At 45.0% G+C, this 19,393-nt stretch overlaps 2 protein-coding genes across 14 annotated transcripts in view; one reads left to right on the forward strand and one right to left on the reverse strand.

The window, feature by feature from the left end:
* Positions 1-19,393, reverse strand: part of LOC111254525 (uncharacterized) — a 139,459-nt gene that overhangs the window by 71,105 nt on the left and 48,961 nt on the right. The window contains exon 5 of one of the 2 annotated variants that reach the window (XR_015317285.1): positions 5,872-5,970. The gene's annotated coding sequence lies outside the window, so the exon portion shown is untranslated. Of the gene's footprint in view, positions 1-5,871; positions 5,971-15,389; positions 18,598-19,393 lie in introns of those variants that run through there. The other variant, XR_015317286.1, reaches the window with a different exon arrangement.
* Positions 1-19,393, forward strand: part of fz2 (frizzled 2) — a 92,729-nt gene that overhangs the window by 65,658 nt on the left and 7,678 nt on the right. Inside the window, exon 3 of one of the 12 annotated variants that reach the window (XM_086975103.1) lies at positions 13,648-13,771. The exons of 9 other annotated variants lie outside the window; for them this stretch is intronic. Coding sequence is in view for 1 of the 3 variants with exons in the window: in XM_022815458.2 (XP_022671193.1) it covers positions 6,000-6,002 (3 nt within the window). In the remaining 2 variants the exon portion in view is untranslated. Of the gene's footprint in view, positions 1-878; positions 6,003-13,647; positions 13,772-19,393 lie in introns of those variants that run through there. 2 more of the 12 variants (XM_022815460.2, XM_022815458.2) reach the window with 2 other exon arrangements.

A 19,393-nucleotide genomic window follows, 5' to 3' on the forward strand; every position in this document is an offset into this window, starting at 1 on the left:
CCATTGTACTCGGTGAGCAGCTGTACTAGACTGCCACCTTTGTCGCTACGACTGCACAAAAATTTCTCTGCCTCACTGTGACGGCCTTATTTCTCTTTTCCACCCTGCTGTCCCACTTTTCCCTTGCGTTGCCACATTGGCTTAGTACGGCCCATACGAAGTAAGGAGAGCAAGATCTCTAAGACATCGTATTGCGCCAGATCCGGCTCTTCGGCCAGTCCCCAACGTCATGCCAGGTTTTGCCCACTGGCACTTCGCGGCCTAGGCAAGGGGCAAGAGTGGCACTACTCTAGGTTCTTTTCCATCAGATCCCAATCTTTTTCTCTTTCATTCATAGACACTCCTCTACCCTCCAAACCCCCCTGTTCACCTCCGCTTCTCACTGGCTCCTCTAAACCGACCGTGTCCAAACTACCCGCGGTAGACGACGGCATCGACAGTAGTAGCCGCAGCAACGACCGAATTGAAGCAACCGTCGAGATAGCCGGGGACTTCAGAAGAGGCAAACAAGGAATAGCGCATAGGACTTGTTCGTCATGCCCTGGCCTGCCTGCGCTATCCGTCCTTTCGGCTGTGCCAGACCTCAATGTGCCTAGCGTAGAGTTCTTGTAAAAATGTAAACACTGGTTCGCCTGACACACCACCGACACCGCCAAGACCAATCCCCTAAACCCCCTTAGCAGCTCGGTTCTCTTTCTCTCTCTTTCCCTCTCCCTGGTCCTCTCGTTTTCTTTCCATGAAACGCAGTTTGCTTGTTCGTTCGTCCGACCACCCCCAAGAAAATGGTGGTGCCTGAGAGGCTGACGAGTTAGCTGCGAGCAGGCGGCTGGGCATTCTTGGCGTGCATCCATCATCTCTGCGTCATGCTGTTGTAGCTACCCTCCCTCTACGAGTCTTTAGAGCCCACCTCGTCGACTACTTGGCGAGCGTGCTATGGTATTAGTGTACCAGCCGACTGGAGTCAACAGAACACAAAACGAACCTACTCGCAACTCATGACTCATATATAAGCTGGTTCATCACTGTCAAGGGGACATATTGAATCGGGACTTGGGGTGCATACAGATGTAGCCTAATAGGCTTCCACCTCCGATTTCAACCTTCGAAATAAAACAGAGGGAGGTTCCCCCACAGAGCACAACAGCCGATTCTATGTGTGTGATGAGCTGGGAAAGTTGGCTGACTTGGGATGGATGCGGAAAAGGGAAAAGAAGAAGGAACTTCGAAATAGGAAAAGCCAGAATGACAGCGATGTGTATAACGGTAGAAAGCCCAGCCAGCTGACGCCGTGGTTTTAATTGTCATGCTAATAAGCAGAGCAGCGTGAAGCCCCTTGAATCACCGCCACTGTTGAAGCCGGAATTATTTAGCACGACGCGCGCGCGACCACCGTCTTATGTTGAGAGAGATTTTTATAAAAAAGAGCGTCATTTATCAACAGCGAAGTACTGAGTACAACGACAAAAGTTTTAAAGTTCGATTTGGTCAAAATGCGTGTAATCAGATATGCGAAGATAGGTTTGACGAATTTAACATTCAGCAATCGATAACATTTCTATAATAATAGAATTAAGTGGATCTAGAGTGGAAAATGACTTTTATAAAGAAAGATGACCTTCACGGAATATAACTTTTACTCTAACTGTTAGGCTATCTAAATTAATGAATTCTAGGAAGCAATGATTTCGCAATAGATGATGAACAGCAAACGAGCTAGCTGTTCTGTCAAAATGCTCTAATCGGGAGAAGGTTACCATTTATAGAGACAAGATTTCCAAAGCCTCCATAAGGCAGAAAAAATCGACGAAAAAAATGCCTCTAGATGATAGATTCGACGCCATATATTGTCATCGCCAAAGTCAAAAATACAACAGCCCTACGAATTGTGCGCTTATATTTTTGGTCTCTTTGCAATACACTAAGTCTTCTCATGGTGCTAGATATATAAATGATAAGCCACGGCTAGCCTGATAGAGTCACTGATTTGCTGCATTTCTCAGGCGTTTGTGCACTTCAATTTATCTCTCAGTTTAAAGTTTGCTCCTAGTTTTTCTTCTAGCCCTCTAAGTCTCATCAGACCTCGCCAGGCGCGGATCTTTCCGACACGGCCTGTGACCTGCGGGTGGCTGTATTCTATCTGCAAGTGTTCATTAATAAAACGTTGGGATTTTTGACCTTGCGTTCCGTCAACTCTTAAATCCATTTCGGCCAACAAACCAGAGGGTCGCAGACCCTCCATTCCACTCACCGTTTGATATCTATTAGTGCCAGCTTGGCGAGGCAAGCGGAGGACCGGCATCCAGACAGGCAGCGATTCGAGAGGTATTATCGGCGCTGCGAAATAAATTACTGTACTGCTCGCGCTGCTACTGGGGCAGCCTTGTCGCCACAGCAGTTGTCGGCTTCCGCCTCTGACATTGGCACTGCACCTCTCTCAAACTTCTTGGTGTTACTATTGCTTTTGAGGCAGTAAGGGTGTCGAGTCTCCCAGTGCAGTCCTTCGTAGGCTTGCGCTCGTTGTTCTTCTAGCACAGCAGCAGGCACTGTCGCTTGGTCTCTGGCCGAACGGTGATGCTGCAAGCTGGACTGCTCCCCAATGACGAAAGTTAGTGCGGATCGCTGAACCATGGCCAGCCTTCTTTTGCTGCCTTGTGCCTGGTAGTAGCTGAGAATAAGAGCTTCAAAAAGATAGTGACGCGCCTTCCACAACGATGGCGCTACTGACGAAGCCGACGAAGTTCCTGGCGCCGACCAGGACAAGGAAGTCGTAGAATTCGTTGTCGCTTTTTGAGAGACTGACACTAGCGCAGAAGTACGTAGGTGGCTATGGGACGAAAATGGATAGAAACTGAAAGAGCAATGGCGAAGCAGAACGTGGGAGAACAAAGCTTGAGGTTCCTTTGCCGTTACTCGGGCAACAAAAATGAGCAAGAACTAGCCGAAGGAAACAGCAGCTATTGGTGGTGGTAACTGGACAGGCGCTGCTAGTTCTAAAAAAAGCGTTCGTTTGTAAGCATCTTGGTGAAAACGCCGAAGTTCTCTCGATTTCCCGCCTGTCCCGCCTCGGTCCCAACGTAAGGCAGGCCAAGCGAAGATGAAGGCGAAGATAGGCGGAAGAACCGTTGAGAAGAAGAAAAACGTTAGCTGCCAGTTGATAAGAGGTTGGCTAGAGTGGCTGCGCGACAATTTGAGTAGTGAGTAGTAGCGGATAGTGACGGCGACCGTTAGCATGTGCCCGACGGGCAAGGCTTAGATAGAAAAAAAAACAGGAACAAAGACCAAAAGGCGAAACTCTAGTACAACGAACGAATGAAAGAACGCACATGGCCACTTGCCACGTAGCGCGAACCCACAACGGAAATAATCGCACCACCGTCCATTGCATTGGGGATCTTGTGGAGAGAAAATCGGGGCCTCGTTAGGTTAGCATGGTCGAAGCTGTAGCGTAGCCATCGACTTCCGTTGCGCATTAGAAACTTGAACAAAAACATTAAAAGCTTATTCCTTGCATACGCAACCTCTCGGCAAAACCTTAAACAAGAAGTAAAAGCAACGAAAGGATTGGTTTTGTCTAAATAAAAAGTACAGCAACAGAAGAAATAAACATGACAAACAGAAATCAATCCTATCATGGTACTACGATTTTCATTTGATACGGTGTCATCTGCTCAAGAGAAGGAGCCCATGTGTCTAAGGTTCGCAATACTTAATATCGTAGAAACAGAATAGAATATTCATAAACAAAATGCATGGACGCAGATCTTAGCGAGTTGCTGACCAATGCGTTCTTCAACTGTATTTAGTTATTGTCGCTATTATTGCTAGACCACGATAGATAGAGCTAAAGTCTCATCGAACTCGAGCCAGTTGCGTCCTCTACTACGTTAGTTATTTCATTGCTATTTAGTGCATACCCATTCGGTGACTATTGAGTAAAAGACACTAGAAAAAGGGAATAGCATACCGATGTACACACCTGACGTAGTGACGTGTGGGAGATCCAAGGCAGCCTTCATTATACCCGACTTGCGTTCACTCGACCCAAAGTTGAACCCACGAAAAAGAAATGATAGCAGTGTGCTAGTCTTCCCCACTTGGTTTAGCTCTCCTCGGGAGACTTCTCAGGACATATAAGACCCAAACCAAAGAGACTTAGGAAAGAGGACCCAAAAAGGAAGTCGTACAGCAGGGAACCGAGACGCGGAGAAAGGCTAAGGGTGCATGCGTAGCTAACTTCCCTTGTTCTACGTTATATCCCAAGTCCAAGAGAGCCTACATGTTTAGGGAAAGAAGAGCTTCTGGTGGTGCGGGATGTCTGTTCCATTGTACTATATTCCTTCGTCAGCCATGTCAGAAGCACGCAGGCTGTGTTCACGACTCGGATCTAGAGTATATGGCTGGTTACTGAATGGGACCGAAAATAGTCGCATTCGCGAATTGTGAATGCTGGTGGTTGTCTTGTTTGGCAGCGATTAGTTACCATATATAGAGAGGTGTACCTCCCGAAAGTATGCTCTTTCTACACACACACACATATATATATATATATATATATAAGTGAATATCTGTGTTGCGGTGCAATTAAACGTGGTGGAACTTTTGCATTAGACACCTTGGTATAGACTGACTCGGTTCAAATGTTCCCGTTGAAATCAAGGTATGGATTAGGACGCGGATGAGGTTGAGAAACTGTAATGATAAGCAGGACCGATCTATCGTGATATTGGATAGAAAGACTGAGCCTGGCATTTTTTTGCAAGAAGGTTTCTTCGAAATCTAGTTTTACTATGTGTACGATAAACCCGATCTCACGTTGTTATCCAACCTTCAATGAACAACTTTAAAGAATATACTCATCTAAGAGCCGTTCAATCGCTCACGAAAGTAGGCTTTATGTAGTAGAAACGTTCATGTGGTGTAACCTCGTGCTAGACGTGTTATAGCCATTTTTTACTCACATGTAAATTGTTCTCGTCAAAAGGCCATCCTAAAAGTTTTCTGCAGCTAATATTGTATCACAAAAGTATAGTTTCTGCTTTTTGCAACCTCCCATTTTCAGATACAGGGTAGTTAGAGATATAAAACCCTAGCAATCGAGTTATTGTCTCGCATATCCTTAACGAAGCGTTCATCGTATACTGTATATATGTTATTTATATCGATATCGGTATAGTCTCGTACAGAGCATAGCTAATACATGATGTACGACGCACTCATTTCAACGAGTAAAACTCATTTTACCCTTCATCATCACGTTGTCGCTCGTTTAGACGACTGCGGACAAACAAGAGCAATAGAGACCAAGGTTAGTTGGCAAACGTAAACGCAATCGGAACTTCGAAGTTGAAGAAACCAAAGCGAGGCTGATGGCAAACATATCAGGCCACACTGATCGACGAAAACATAAATCTATTGCCATTACGAGGACAAAAGGAGGTAATGCTCGGATAGCTGTATTATTATTCTCTAGCACTAAGCCTTGTCAGATGGCTGGGTCACGACTCGAGGGCAAGACATACGTGGGCAAGGTAGGTGCTAAGATGGAGTGGATTTAGAAGTGCGCAATTCGACAAGGTATGCTGCATAACGTATTATAGAAAAGCATGATAGATTGTGGAATGACCTGTGGTCTGGGTCACTGCAGGCCTCTGGTCAGCGCCAGCTTGCCTTTGGCCTTCTCTTCCAATAATGGCGAGTCTTCAGTTATGTTGTTTTAGAAAGGATAAGGAATAGTGGAGAGAGAAGAAAAAATATTGAGTCTCTTTAAGCTTTGCGAAATTAAAGATGAAATACAGACCTTTTCTGAGATAGACATATCATGGCTGATTGGAATTACATTCGACAACGAATTGGGAAATGGCGTCAGTTTACCTGAAACGAATTCGCCTGGGGATTTTTCGGTCCTCGTAGAGCTGCAGGCCGCCCATAACTCGACATAGGGTCACCTGCTAGGATTGCACCTGGAAACATCTGTTTGGAAGAGAGCAAAATATTAAGTAATGGTACGTAGGTGGTCATGTCTCGTAATTTTGATGTATAGTGTAATTGATAACGTGTTTATACCGTTGCTTAATCGATATCTCCCGTTTACATAGATGAATGATTTTTTTCCAGATGCACAAGGATGTTCTACGTGGATTCACTAGTGATAGCTACACATGTCTAATGTTATATCTAACATATATAGAATACTGTAAAGGCCAGATTTATATATACATACATCTACGAACTAAAACTATTGCGAATTGAGCGTTTTTCACTGAAACGTTTCGTTACTTACGGGTGTTCAATAGAATTAGTTTGAAGTATTTTATTTTCATTATGCTTCTATAGAAGGAGTTATTGCGTTCTATCAGCTCCGATGTCTTGCAGGCGTTATGGTTGGTTCGTCGAGTCCTCTTTCTCCCTTGATACAGCCCCTCGTTTTCTCTTGTTGCGCTTCTCCGGCACAAACTGTTGCCAATCAACACTACCCCTTCAAATGGCCATCATAAATATTTCACCAACAGTAGCTCTATAGTTACAGTTCCTCGCCAGGGATTACCAAGCTCGCTACAATTATAGACAGCGTGTCTGACATTCAAGAGCGGACTTGGTATCCCTGATCTCATTCGGAAAAATATAGGCCACATATAGCCGTAGATAATAATACCATGTCCGTTTGTAGGAGAAGATGCCTACGAGACTCAGACGCACTAGAGGCCCAGGCAGTTCAACCGCTGTATGCCACCGCGTTAGTGCACTTCAACGAAGTACAACGAACGTGCTATTGCTTTCTGCCCAGGAGGGTTAATGCAAAAGTACTTACCAGTGGCCGTCGGTTTTCTCAATAGTCGCACGATATTGTGCTAGTAGCAAAAGCAAGTTATTCTATATTTCCCCTCGATGGTCCCCTCTAGCGATCCACCTTTTCCGGACGATTTTGTCATTGCATATATTGCATAATGAGTCATTGCATACTACCGATCGATGTTCATCTTGTCGAGCCGCGGTGTCCACCTGACGACGTTGCAAAGTTACCCAAATGATGTTGACTATAACCCCAGCAAGTTTTTCTCACTCGAAGGAGCACGGTGAAAGCTGCATCGCTCTTTGTCCTGTCATCATCGGGGGCCACGTCTTCAGTTACACCGACATTTCATTGGCGACAGTGCCACCCACGACCAGGCAAGGATTCCTAAGAAGCTGATTGTAGTTAACACCGAAGACTGGGTAGGCTCGCGTCGACGAACTGAGGACACAGAACCAACACCCTCACGGTTTCCTTCATCCCTCACTTTTGGCCAAATAGTAGAATATAATTCTGAAGTAAGTAATGGAAGCGGGGTCGATGAGCACTATATGAGGAACACCGCTCCAACGCCTATTTGTGAGGATACAATGGTGTTCATTGAATAAATAGTATGCAGCTCTAGCCCCCGAACTACGCGTAGGACACTGATGGGGAAATGAACACAGGATGTCATAGTACGCCGAGCGGATGTTGGTGTGCAGCGACCCTAGCGACTCACTCGTGTCGTAGGCTGACTCCATGGTGGTAAAGTAGGTACAGCTTAATTTTCGTTGGAGATGGGAATAGGAAAAGGACTCGAGAGGCGAAAAGGCGCTCTATATCTTAGACGGGAAGAATGTTGCTATTTCATCGTGATTTTTGACCTGTCCCACAATCCACTCGGCACTGTGGGTATTTTTTATTTAATATCATTGGCAGCGACGACAGGCTTATGAACGTCAGAATGCGTCGAAAAAGTTGTAGACCTTCATATCAGGTCGTCTCGTATCATGTAAAAGAAGGTAGGGATGATACGCACGAGATTGCCAAATGTGATACCTGCAAAGCACCCGTCCTTGATTTCGAGACCGTGTCAAAATCAATAGTACGATTATTGAACGTACACATGCAGTATATCGAATTATAATGCAAGCCAAGAAACACAAAACTGTACACTAGGATACATCGTGCAGTATGGTGCTAGAGGCTGAGACTATACTGCAGTGTTTCGATCCAGTATAGGAAAATGTTCTTTATATATAATATGTACATGTCATGAACATCGGTATAGGATTGACGCGCGATGCGCTAACCCTATAAAAAAGCAGAAAACGAATAAGCCACCGCACGGGAAGTCGCTGCAAAAGTCTTAGCGTGCCAAAAACGGAACCATAACCGTCGAAAAGCGCGTCTGTTAAGGTGATGGTAACAACTAAGATGGCATGCCGTTCAGCCACGGTCGCTATCCCGCTGCCAGTTCCGCTTAGCCCCATTCCTTTCAGTAGGGCTGTATCTGGCATTATTAAAGCACTGCGCACGGTATAATCGATTTTCGATAGCCTTTTTATCCCTGCGAAAGCCAGCGCATCTACAAAGCTAGCGCGTTGGTTCTTAGGGCATCTGACCTAGTCCAAGCTATGTTGCTTGCATTGCTTTAGAAGCAAAACCTCGCTTCAAAGTGAATGCGAGGCCGAAGACTCGTCTTGGGCTGGCCAGGGATGCAACGATTCAACGAATAACAAAGACTATTCTACCGCTTCGATAGAAAGCAGGTGCTATCGTTGTGGCAACAACAACATCAATGGAAAAACGTTTGTCTACCAAAAGACCAGATCGAAGAACGCGGATAAGGCCGACCGGGCTAGCAAGATTGGTAAAAAAGAGATCTTTAAAGATTCTGTTGCGCCGCGAGATACGACGGAAAAGATAGTGTTATCGAAGGAAACGTGTTCACTTTGTTTTTGCCTTTGTTAGTGGCGTTGAAAAATGGCCAAGAAGCAAAGCCATTTTGAGCTTGTTGGGAAAACCGAAAAAACGGAAGCGTCAGAGCCCACCCGAAATAAAAAATACTCTAGTGCATTAATTAAACTAAGCCGTCTACCGTAAATGCCATCTATCTATTTTCTGCACGGCTTTTCTTATATGATCGGTAATGATTGCCTAATCGTCGATTTGTCGCGTTGTTGATGAAGCTAGAGCGTTTGCTCCTCTATGACAATTTGACTATAGAATGAAAAACGCGAGAACGGCAGTATAATTCTCGCCCTATTTGCTTCTCATCCTATATATTTTCAAAATCATCTCTTTGTGGTATACCGTGTCCACATTGAAGTAGCAAAATAACGGCAACAATGGAAATCAAAAAAATTGCAGCCCAGGAAAGGAATCAATTGATGATAGACAGACAGTGGGCAAACAAGGTGGAATCGTCCGTTTTCTTCTATTCGCTGACAACTTGCTTACCAACTCTGCTGTGAACACCACACGAGACCGACATACAAAAATTCTCTTTGTTGGTTAAGTCTGTTTGACGGCTCTGATGCTTCAGAGCTTGCCGACAGGCTGGGAATAAACACGACGTTTTTTAAATGATCTCTTTTTATTTTTAACCTTTGTCTTTTCGTGAAATCTATTGGCCTTCAATCTCTAAACAAAATGCCAATATATTTTTAGCCCCACGCTTGCCGGGTCCTTTTCACCTTCTGTTTTCTGTTACGGCCATCGCAAGCACAACAGGGCCAATAAGTTTTTGTTGGGTCCTTGAGCTATCACGGCAGCAGCAAATCTAAACTTTGAACACAATAACGCAACAGACGTAAGGGAATAAGTAAAACCTGGTAGTAGAGCACACTTTTGCCGGCGGAAGTCGCCACCACAACCTCTGACAGCGACTTGCTTCTTCTATGAGCAGTTGTCCATATATGAGGAATCCTCTGTCTATAATGCATTTTGCTACTGGCCCGAGTCAGCAATATCCGGCTAAAATGCCTCAAGGTTATGAGTTTTGCTAGCTAGCTTTTGACGCGCGCGTAGCAAAGTGGCAGGCCACACAGGCCGATTGAAGTCAAAACGGCGGAGACGGACAAGCCGACAGCGATGTACTGCTTCGCGCAGTCTACGACACCCAACATAATAGAGGAACAAATAGCAGCTCCTTCTATTGCGGGTTTTCCTCCTAATTTCTCCACTTTTTCTCCTCTGCTCACTTTCATATTGTTTTTAAAAATATACTACTCACTCAGACGGACACGCTCACAGGCATGGTTCAGGATTATAGCGGTCCCAGCAAACGGGCAGAAAAAAATTGGTGGGTTGGCGAGAACGGAGAGAATCTACTGTAAGCAAGTCAAAAATTTCCCGTCTTCTTGAAGAGAGTCTCCTTAGAAAAGGCTAGAAGGAGACGGGGCAGTTGAAACAGGCCTGTACCACCGGCGATTCTTTGGCTTAATAGATGAGGAGTAGGCAGCAGTGCGGGCTCGATCAAACAAAGCCGCAAAGGCTAGCCGATGCCTGGACGAGGCCTATTTTGATGCATATACTGCGACTAGAATTGAAAACAGCCTTAACCAGGAACAGTCCTGTGCCTGCTGAGTACGAGTGTGAATTTTAATGTTTTGTGAACGAAAACCCTGCATAAGGAAAAAGCAAGAGGAATCAAACGTTGCAGTCTTACGCCGCTAGAAAGAGAAATCGATATTTTGGCCGGTTTGCTTGCGCATGAGATAATCGTCAGTTATTAAGAGTTGTTCCCGTGATGAGGAGATCAACAGGAGCCATATGGATACATCGAGAATTATGTACATTATTCTGCTAAATCCGTACCCACGTATGGGTAATTGGAAGTAAGCTTCCAGTTTGTCAGCTGCAGTTTTTGAGTGCTGTGAACTGGGACGTAATACTAAGAAAGATTCGTTGAAACAAAAAATCATATTACGGCATTAGCAAATCATTAATAGGTTATGTAAATTTCCAAAAAAGACGAACACAACGTATAGAAGTAACAGCACTGCACATAGATCGGACACACATTCAGATAAAGTATTTCGTGAAAAGGCGACGAAGCTTCCAGAGGCTATTTTTAAACTAGGAAGCCTTCAAATGTACGTTAAAATAGTTTCAATATATGTGCGTTTGGCGGTTCGGCAATGAAATTGTTGGTTCGGGACTTCCAACCTCAATAGATATACAGCAAACAATTTTGTTGGTCCCGAAGCATTTTGGTCCAGTGGACATTTTAGTCCATCTTTCGAGGCAAAACCAGTCAGCCATCAGCGGCCATAAGCTAAGATTATTGCACAGACGGACGGTGATTTTCTAACTTCTTCAACAAAAAAGCTTTACAGGGTTAGAAAATTCTGCCGAAACTGACGATGAAGAGGTTGAATCAAGAGATGGATATTTATATTTGTTTGATTAATTTTCATAATTACGCTGTAACATTCTTTGTAATTGGTATGTTGCATTGTATCATTCTATGAAGGTTGAAAAAACGCATTAGCTGAAAATCTATTTTAACTGAATAAAGTTGGATCGCTGCGCTTAAATATTACCCTATAAGACGTCTAAACCTCAAGTAAATAACGGGTGTTCACATAAAAGTTATCTATATTTGTGACAAACGTTCTAAGCTGGTAGACGTTTTAAGTGGGTCTAACATTTTGTTGACTTCGGATTGTAAAGTAGAACAAAAATTGTTTGCAGTCACGTTCAAAGACCATCCCAAACTGAAGCGTCGTCATTATATGTTTCCTTATGTCATTGTATTTACTCTTTTCATACCTCATTATATAAATCAAAAGCCATTCAAACAGCCAAGATCACGTGCCAATGAAAACAGGAAATGCCTGGCGTTACAAAATACTTGCCATCCCTTGAGCTTTTACCGCTACTACTATCACGTCATAGCCCATTATAATTTCGCTGTTTACTATAGTTCGTATTAATTTATGTGCATTAGCTACGTCAACGGTCTATTGGTAACTGACGCTGTCCATAGCGGGGGAACTTCACTATGTATTTATGCATGTCTGTCAGCAAAGCTTCGTTGAGCTCTGTCGCGTGTCATGTGGCCTTCTTTCGCGATGCCTTCGTCTCTCGTCTTTCTTTCTCACTGGTTTCCTTTTTATCGTCTTTGCTGGATCGCCGATCATGCTGTCACTTCGAGGACGCCGCGCACTCGTGCGGTAGTCACACTCATCGCCATCGAAACTTCCATAGGCTTCTGCTTGGCGCCCGTCTTCTGCTCTTGTCTCACTGAGGCTGCCGCAGCAGCTGTCGAGGTCGCCGCCCCCCGACTGCCGGTCCGGCTTGAGGTAATCCCTGTTTGAATTGCGATCAGGCTGTGTGGGGGCGCCATACAGAACCCTGAAGTAAGGGATGGAATAAAGAGAAAGGAAAAAAGACTGCGGAGCAGGACGGCGAAACAGGGGCAAAAGTTCTCGCGACTACGGCAGCGGCAGCGACGGAGCTGAATTAAGGAGCCGACCCTCGCCGCACCCTGCTTAGCCTCAACTACCCGACATCCGAGTGAACGCTCCTTGCTTTTACAGAATAAGCAGTAGCGCCAACAACGCGCAGCGTCTGCTTTGTGATAAGACTCGCAAGTGACGGATGCCCCCTTTACTGCAGTAACGGCGTTGAAGCTGCTGCCACTTACGCTGTGAAAAAAGAAAAAGAGGAGGAAGACATCTCTGGACTCGTCAAAGCGACAAACAGAATTGTCGTTACCATTCATGAACCAAAGAGGCGAGGCAGCACGTACAACGCGGAGAGAAAAGGCCTGCTTTGAGGGAAGCCCTTCGGATAATTCAGAAAAGAAACTGATTCTTACCAAACTTGACATGAAAAAATAGCCCAACCAACGGCTCCACTCGTTTGCAGTAATTCGGTTACATACGAACGCGACGCACTGTCGTGCCATGCGCCGTAACACGCTTGGAGATATGCAAGCAGGCGTCTCATTCGTTATTTGAAGAAAGAAAAGGGACAACCAACATCGAGCAGCGTCTGCAGGATAAATTAAATCAAAAGAAATGGCACATATCATAGCGAAACGGCGAGAGAAAATTTGAGATCAGCATGACCGAACTATCCGGCCAGCTAACCAACTAGCTAGAAAAAATGCTATGACCTTCTTGCACGCATGCGTCTCAACGAAATCAGAGTCCGCAGAGTTGCCTATGAGCCTCTGAACACCTCGTTTGCTTATGCTCCTCGTTAATTTTATTGTGGACGACAGCACAAGGATTGAAACGAACTAAAGGAACTTGGAGCTCACGATTCTGTGAACGTTTTATAAACGTCCACGAGGTAACAGAGCACGTTCGGTCAATAACATAAGACGGGATGAGCTACAGGCACATTGGGATTAACATGTTCACCCTTTATTTCGAGGTCTGGGGTTTACCTTGAGATATGGTGGGCTTAATTGGTGAAGGAAAAAAACTGATTATACGTCGTCTTTGGGTCGTGTGGTACAGCAAAGCTATAGTAAAGGGCAGTGATAGTAAACTGGCTTCTATAGGGTAGTTTGTTTCATTCAAAAGGTAATGATTATGCTCGCTTTTGTTATTGTAGCATCGTTATCGTTGTCGAGACTGATTGCCTTTTACTACTCTTTTATACTAAGTTGTCAAGAAATAGAATCGAAGGAAATTTGGAATAAAAAGTATGTTATAATACAACGATCACGCATTCGGCCTCGACGCGTTTGGTAATACTTTTCTGTTTACTATTTCAAAGAAACATAAAATTCGATGCGAAAGCAGCGACAATGATTTAAGGAAATGTAAACGCGCCTGTATTAGGAATCTTTATAACGTATGTTTTATTTGTCCTTGTTACGCTCTGAAACCCTCGTGCTACGAGTGGATCAGCTGATGATACTTCCGATTTCGTACGTCTCAGCAGCGTTGTCGTTTACGTCCGACTCTGACTAACCAACGCCTCTCCATCGTTTTCGTGCTTCCAGAATCATTACTCTACTGGAGCGGACATACGGTATGTTTAGTACCGCTTCTGTTTCTACAGCCGCTATATGATGAGTTGTTTAGCTATCCCAGTGAACTATGCAAAGATACATAGAGATGAGCGTGAACACAACCACAAAATACCGGACGCATTAGGGTCCACGCCATATGATATGGGAAGGATAAGTACAAAGGGCGAGAGGACCATTGGAGTTGAGAACCTTTGAAGATGAGGTGAGCATCATGTACATGATAAGTTGTGCTACTGCTCTTTCTAGAATGAGTGGGAGCCTTGAAAGATCCGCGGCTAAAAGCATCTCTGCATTCGTTTTGTACTCCTTGCTGCATACGAAGAAAGCGGCTTAGTTAAGCTCGAAGTACGAAAGAAATCGTTAAAATACGTAACATCCTATTCTAAACCCTCTCTCCCTCTCTCCCTCTCTCTCCCTTATGCGTTTTTTCGTGGCGGTGTCATTTCGTTCTCCAATTCTATAATGCTGAGCACGTGCGCCACACGTATCCTACGCATACCGCATGTAAACTCCAATAGGCCTGAAGCAGGAGGTTGAGGGTGCCCTAAGGTCTTAAGCGTCTTACAAGTGCTAAACGACGGCAAACTTATACGGCTTGAATGCAAGGAACCAAAAGGAAGCATGCAGAAGGGATAGAGAGTCGCCTTGGGTGACGTGTCGGCTGCCAAGTTTCAGCAAAATGTCATTAAGAAAGAAATGCCCATGTCGGAAAAGGATGCGACGCGTTCCAGCGTTACCGACGAGCCACGACGTGTGGAAGGCGACGAATGCCAGTGTCCTCCGTTGCCCGCAACCGCTGCAGCCGGAGGCATCACCACCGATGACGTCGGCGGACGCCACAAGTGTAAAAGCAAGCTGGAGCAAATAGCCAAAATAGAATAGCGATTCAGAGAAGTGCGGTACCCAGATTTACATACGGACATCAACAGGGCTTTGTACCATGGTGCCCTCGAGCGGCGAACCGGTACCAATTTCTTGCAGGACGTTTGCAGAAACAGAAAGGCCAGGCATCTGCACGACGGGTAGAAGGATGGGATGGAAACGAAAACGAAGGTGTGAGACTTTCCGCTGACCTAAGCACGGTCTCAAGCGTGCATTTCATCGTAGACACCTCTCGCAAGTCAAAAGAGAGCGAATCGAGAAAAGAAATGGATACAAAAACTACCAAGAATTTCAAGTGCTCACGTGAGCTTATATCGAGAACTGGGCCCAAAGCAACAGCTGAGATTAGGAGAAGATTCGGTGACGTCAGGCGACGTATATAACGTTAACCTAATTACTGTTAAACGTTTCGTTTTTTTAGTTAGTCTTCAATGTATTAATGGCTAAGCTCCATTTTTAGCAGCTTCTGCTGTTGTTGAGACTTGATAAACGGTCGTGCGCTTGAAACAGCGCTAGGGACGCTCGGTTAATAAAGATGATACGTCGTAACGGCATTTCTGAGCGAGTATTCGCTCGAAACTTTCGGATTATAGTAAAGCAAGGAGGAACGCATGATGACGACAGACAAAGACGGATTATTTGTTAAGGATACAATTCAGTGTGTTAAACATCATTGTATTAAAATCTGACTGTTACGTAATCAGCTCATCGGTGTGATCAGCTATTATGGCAAGATTGATGACCAGAAGCAAAAGATAGGTCCTTTATTTGCTCAGTTACTAAAGGTACTTTGATGCCATGAGTTCATTTCACAGAAGACTTAACTAAACACGATAACGGTAATGACGACTGGTTGTTGCTTATTACTACTTCTAGTCAACAGAGTCGCAAGTAGCAGAACGTTACTGGTAGAATGAGACAATGAACCAAATTATTCTGGCTGTTGGAAGTGAGTGCACATCTAACTGTACTCGACTCGTATCAGTGTATCATCCTCCGTCAACGAATGGTGATTATTACATAATGTAAATGTGTATTTTAATGGGTTATTCAATTTAACACGAATTAGATCATAATGTTTTTACTAGATCTACTGACTACTAGATCTAGTGACTAGTTATATGACAGCACTAAAAGCAAAAAAACAACATATATATGAACAACTAATCTTATTAAATAATTATTCAGCACCCTTCCCTGCCCTAAAGATTCCGTATGCTCAGCTAATTTTAGCCTAGTTTACGAGATGTTAAAAGAGCCCATTGCGTCTTCGAACCGTTTCCACTCAAGCCGCACGCAGAGATATCTGGGTCTGAACGTAGCCCTGAATAGAACAGCCAATCCATGATTTTCTTCTTTCCCCTTCTCCGGTGTGTTCCTTCGTAGTGGAGAGTGTTTACTCTCTGAATATGTTACTGTAGGACTTCTCTTTCAATCCGGCGTTAGGTATAGGTCCGAGCTGTTTGACGGTCGCGCAATCCTCGATGTTTTCGGCAACGAGCACCGCGCCACTAGCGTCATCCATCTTCTCCGACAGAAGGCAGTAGCTCTGGGCCGATCCGGGCCTAATGTGTACTCTGCTTAGGCCTACATCGCTGAAGACTACTTCGTCCACTTCTAGTTCTACTATTATTACTCCGCACTACTCCTCCATTCGTTGACATGTTGCACATTAATTAAGCCTGAATGCCTCTGGAGAGCGACCGTACCTCTGCTGGCTGCCCGGCTAATCGGGGCTCTGTTACGCGTATTCGGGACGTCGCCAAAGGCCTAGCCGAGAAGGAGCTCGGGGCGGTTCAGAGTTACAAAACTGACTTGCCAACGTGTGTGCAAAATTCGGCCTCTTAGTCTGCTTTTCCTGAGCTGTTTTATATTCATTGAAATATCTGCTACAAAAATAGGTGACAATACTTCTCGACCCTATTTTCGGCTGTTTTTGCAAAATCATATACGACCATATCCTGATTACGCATACATTCAGCTGAAAATTAGCCACCGTCTGTTTATACTATCCGAGACACAGTTAGTTACATCCCAGCAGAAGATGGACATCATGGTCCGTTTGGATAGTTGAGGGAATGAATAGGTGTTCCCGTGAAAGCTTAGTAGGTAACGACTGCCAATCTTAGGGACATGCTGCGGCACGGATCCGGGCATAAACACACGGTTCGTTCCGTGCTGGAAGCCAGCCGTCTGATGGCGATAGCGGACGTAAAACTCGAAACACAGAGGACAGTTGAGTGCACATCTGGACATCTACATCGTTGACGGCCAGCTATGTCGGTTGCGGGAGCTGCCGCTACATCTGTTATTCGTCCGACAGCAAATAGGCAACAATTAAGGGCGTCGCTTAATGTACATGATGTCCGCCGTTGGTGAATAACTTATCTGCTGTACTTCTGTCCATGAAAGGAACCAGTCGAACCTATAGGATCCTTATCTTCAGGTATAGGCAGTGCTGGAATGAATACTTTTAGGTCCAAGAGGACGCGGAAGCTAGCATTGTGCTCAGCTGGTGCATCCTTTTTCTCTCTATTTGGCACGAACTCGCTCTCCTCTGTAGACCTCTCGATCTCATACTTGCCCACTCGCCAGGTAATTGAGCGTTGACGTGGTCCTCCAGCTATCCATGATTTCCTAGAGTGTTTCAGTTTCCTGGCTAGCAGAGATGTCGCGTTGTGTTCAATGTCATCTGCGAAAAGCCGCTAGCTACATCAATTGGCCGGGTGTATCACGCAAAAACCTTCTTCGTTCCCTGCTCATCTCGTTAAGCTTACGAGGCATTTCGAGACGGCGCACATCAGCTGGTGGACGACAAGGCCGTATATAGGTCGCGTTATGTATCGCGTCAATCTCACGTTCCTTCCGCTAGCCGGTCCTCACCTTTCCAAAGGGGTTAGGCGGCTCGCAGAAGAAGCCCCTTGTAATCAGTCGATGTATGAACAACTTTATCAAACGATAAAGCCACGTTTTAGTAACCCATTGGGACCCAGGAACCGACAACGGCAGCCAGCGTACACTTCGCTAACACTGTCGACTCCGTCTCGCCGGCTGGCGAAATTGTTGACAAATCATTATCATTTCCGAGACATAGGCGCCCTCCGTCTTTCAAGATGATAAGAAACCCATTGGTAAGGGTACCGCGGTGTTGAGGGGACCAATATTTACGCGCGATTCTAGATAGAATCGTCCAGTACGACGCGCAGAATACCACGCCACGCCACCTGCTGCAACTGTTCGGAAGAAACAGCCATCGGGCTGCAGGGTTGCTTCCGTACCTTCGGTCGCTGCTCACGTGGGTGCTGAGCTAAGGTTGTTCAATATTCCCAGTTTGTAGCATCCGGAAACAGGGACAATAGTAGCAGCAACAAAAGCAGTGGTGAAGAATCGGTTAGACTTAGGTACATAGAGGTAAACCGGCGGTCCTGCGAATTGTCTACAGGAGGATCTGGCGTTGCTTTTCTAACGATCTGTGCTCTCGGAAGCGACTGAAAGTGGACAGCAGGCAGGCGGATGGCCGAAGATGACGAGTCCATATAGACGAAGGAATACAAAAAGCAGAAGCAGCAAAGCAAGGCAAAGCAAAAACAGAAAGTAGACGGTTGGCAGACAAGATGAAGCTAGCTTTGTGGGAAGTGGACTGGAAACAGACACGACCCTTTAGGGAAAACGAGAGGTGGGAAGTGACAAAAAGAAGCCGAAATATAAGAAAACAACAAATAAGGAGGTCAGCAACCAGCGGGGTGCAACTGCTTGTCTAGGCAACTCAACGAGTGGATATGAATGGGTTCTCTGACTTCCTCAGCATGTGCTGCTGCGTCCGACGTCCGTGTGCCGACAAATATAAATGTCTGGGTGTATGTCTTCGGCGCCACTGATTGGCTATCCTATAATCGATAGCAGTGCCTGCGGAAGACGAAGTTGGCCGGGAAAATTCCTTTTCCTGAAATGCGCATTAACGAACGAGACCGATATTAGCTCATTCTTGGCAATCTAACTATATAGCTAGTGTGGTCAAGGTCCTATCCCTACCCAAGCAGCGATCTCAGGATTCGCTTCGCTTGTACATCCTGACGACAGACTAAATTGTTTATTCTGACGATCCGAACACCAATCATTAACAAAACAGGTAGCTGATTTCCACTGAACCACTCCGCCCCCCCACAGATGAGAACTGGGAAGAAGATTTTCTAGATAGATTATAATACACTTGATTTGGAAACGACGGTAAATAGAAACCAAATTTATTTTTACTAATGGATCAAATGCGACCCGTGCCTTGGCTTTAGATGAATGCTTTTTGAACGGTACATTTCTTGCGATGGTAATAAGTTTAGTAATAGGTAACTGGGAAACACAAGAGTATCCTTAAGTTTGTTAAACACTACAAAATCACAATCGAGTCATATTTATGGGTTATCATTGGATACTATTTTACCACAATCAACTTTACATTTATAGGCCACACAGTGATCAAATGTGTGTTGCGCATGTTCGGCTAGCCTACAATCTTGACTAGTCTCGTACCTAAATCTGTAGTTACACAACTAAGAAATGCATATAGTATTGATCTATGTATATAACGTATAAATGCTTAAAGCACAAACATATACTGAAGGATATACTGTTTACGTGTTAAAAGCGCGGAACGCGGAATACAACTACATTGCAGATACAAGTATCTTCCTCCCCAGTATTTTATCGCAGTGCAATCTTGCACATGTTGCGGTCTGGGTTAG

Source organism: Varroa destructor, unplaced genomic scaffold (genome assembly GCF_002443255.2).
Source record: "Varroa destructor unplaced genomic scaffold, Vdes_3.0 BEIS01000007.1, whole genome shotgun sequence".
NCBI classification, from domain to species: domain Eukaryota; kingdom Metazoa; phylum Arthropoda; class Arachnida; order Mesostigmata; family Varroidae; genus Varroa; species Varroa destructor.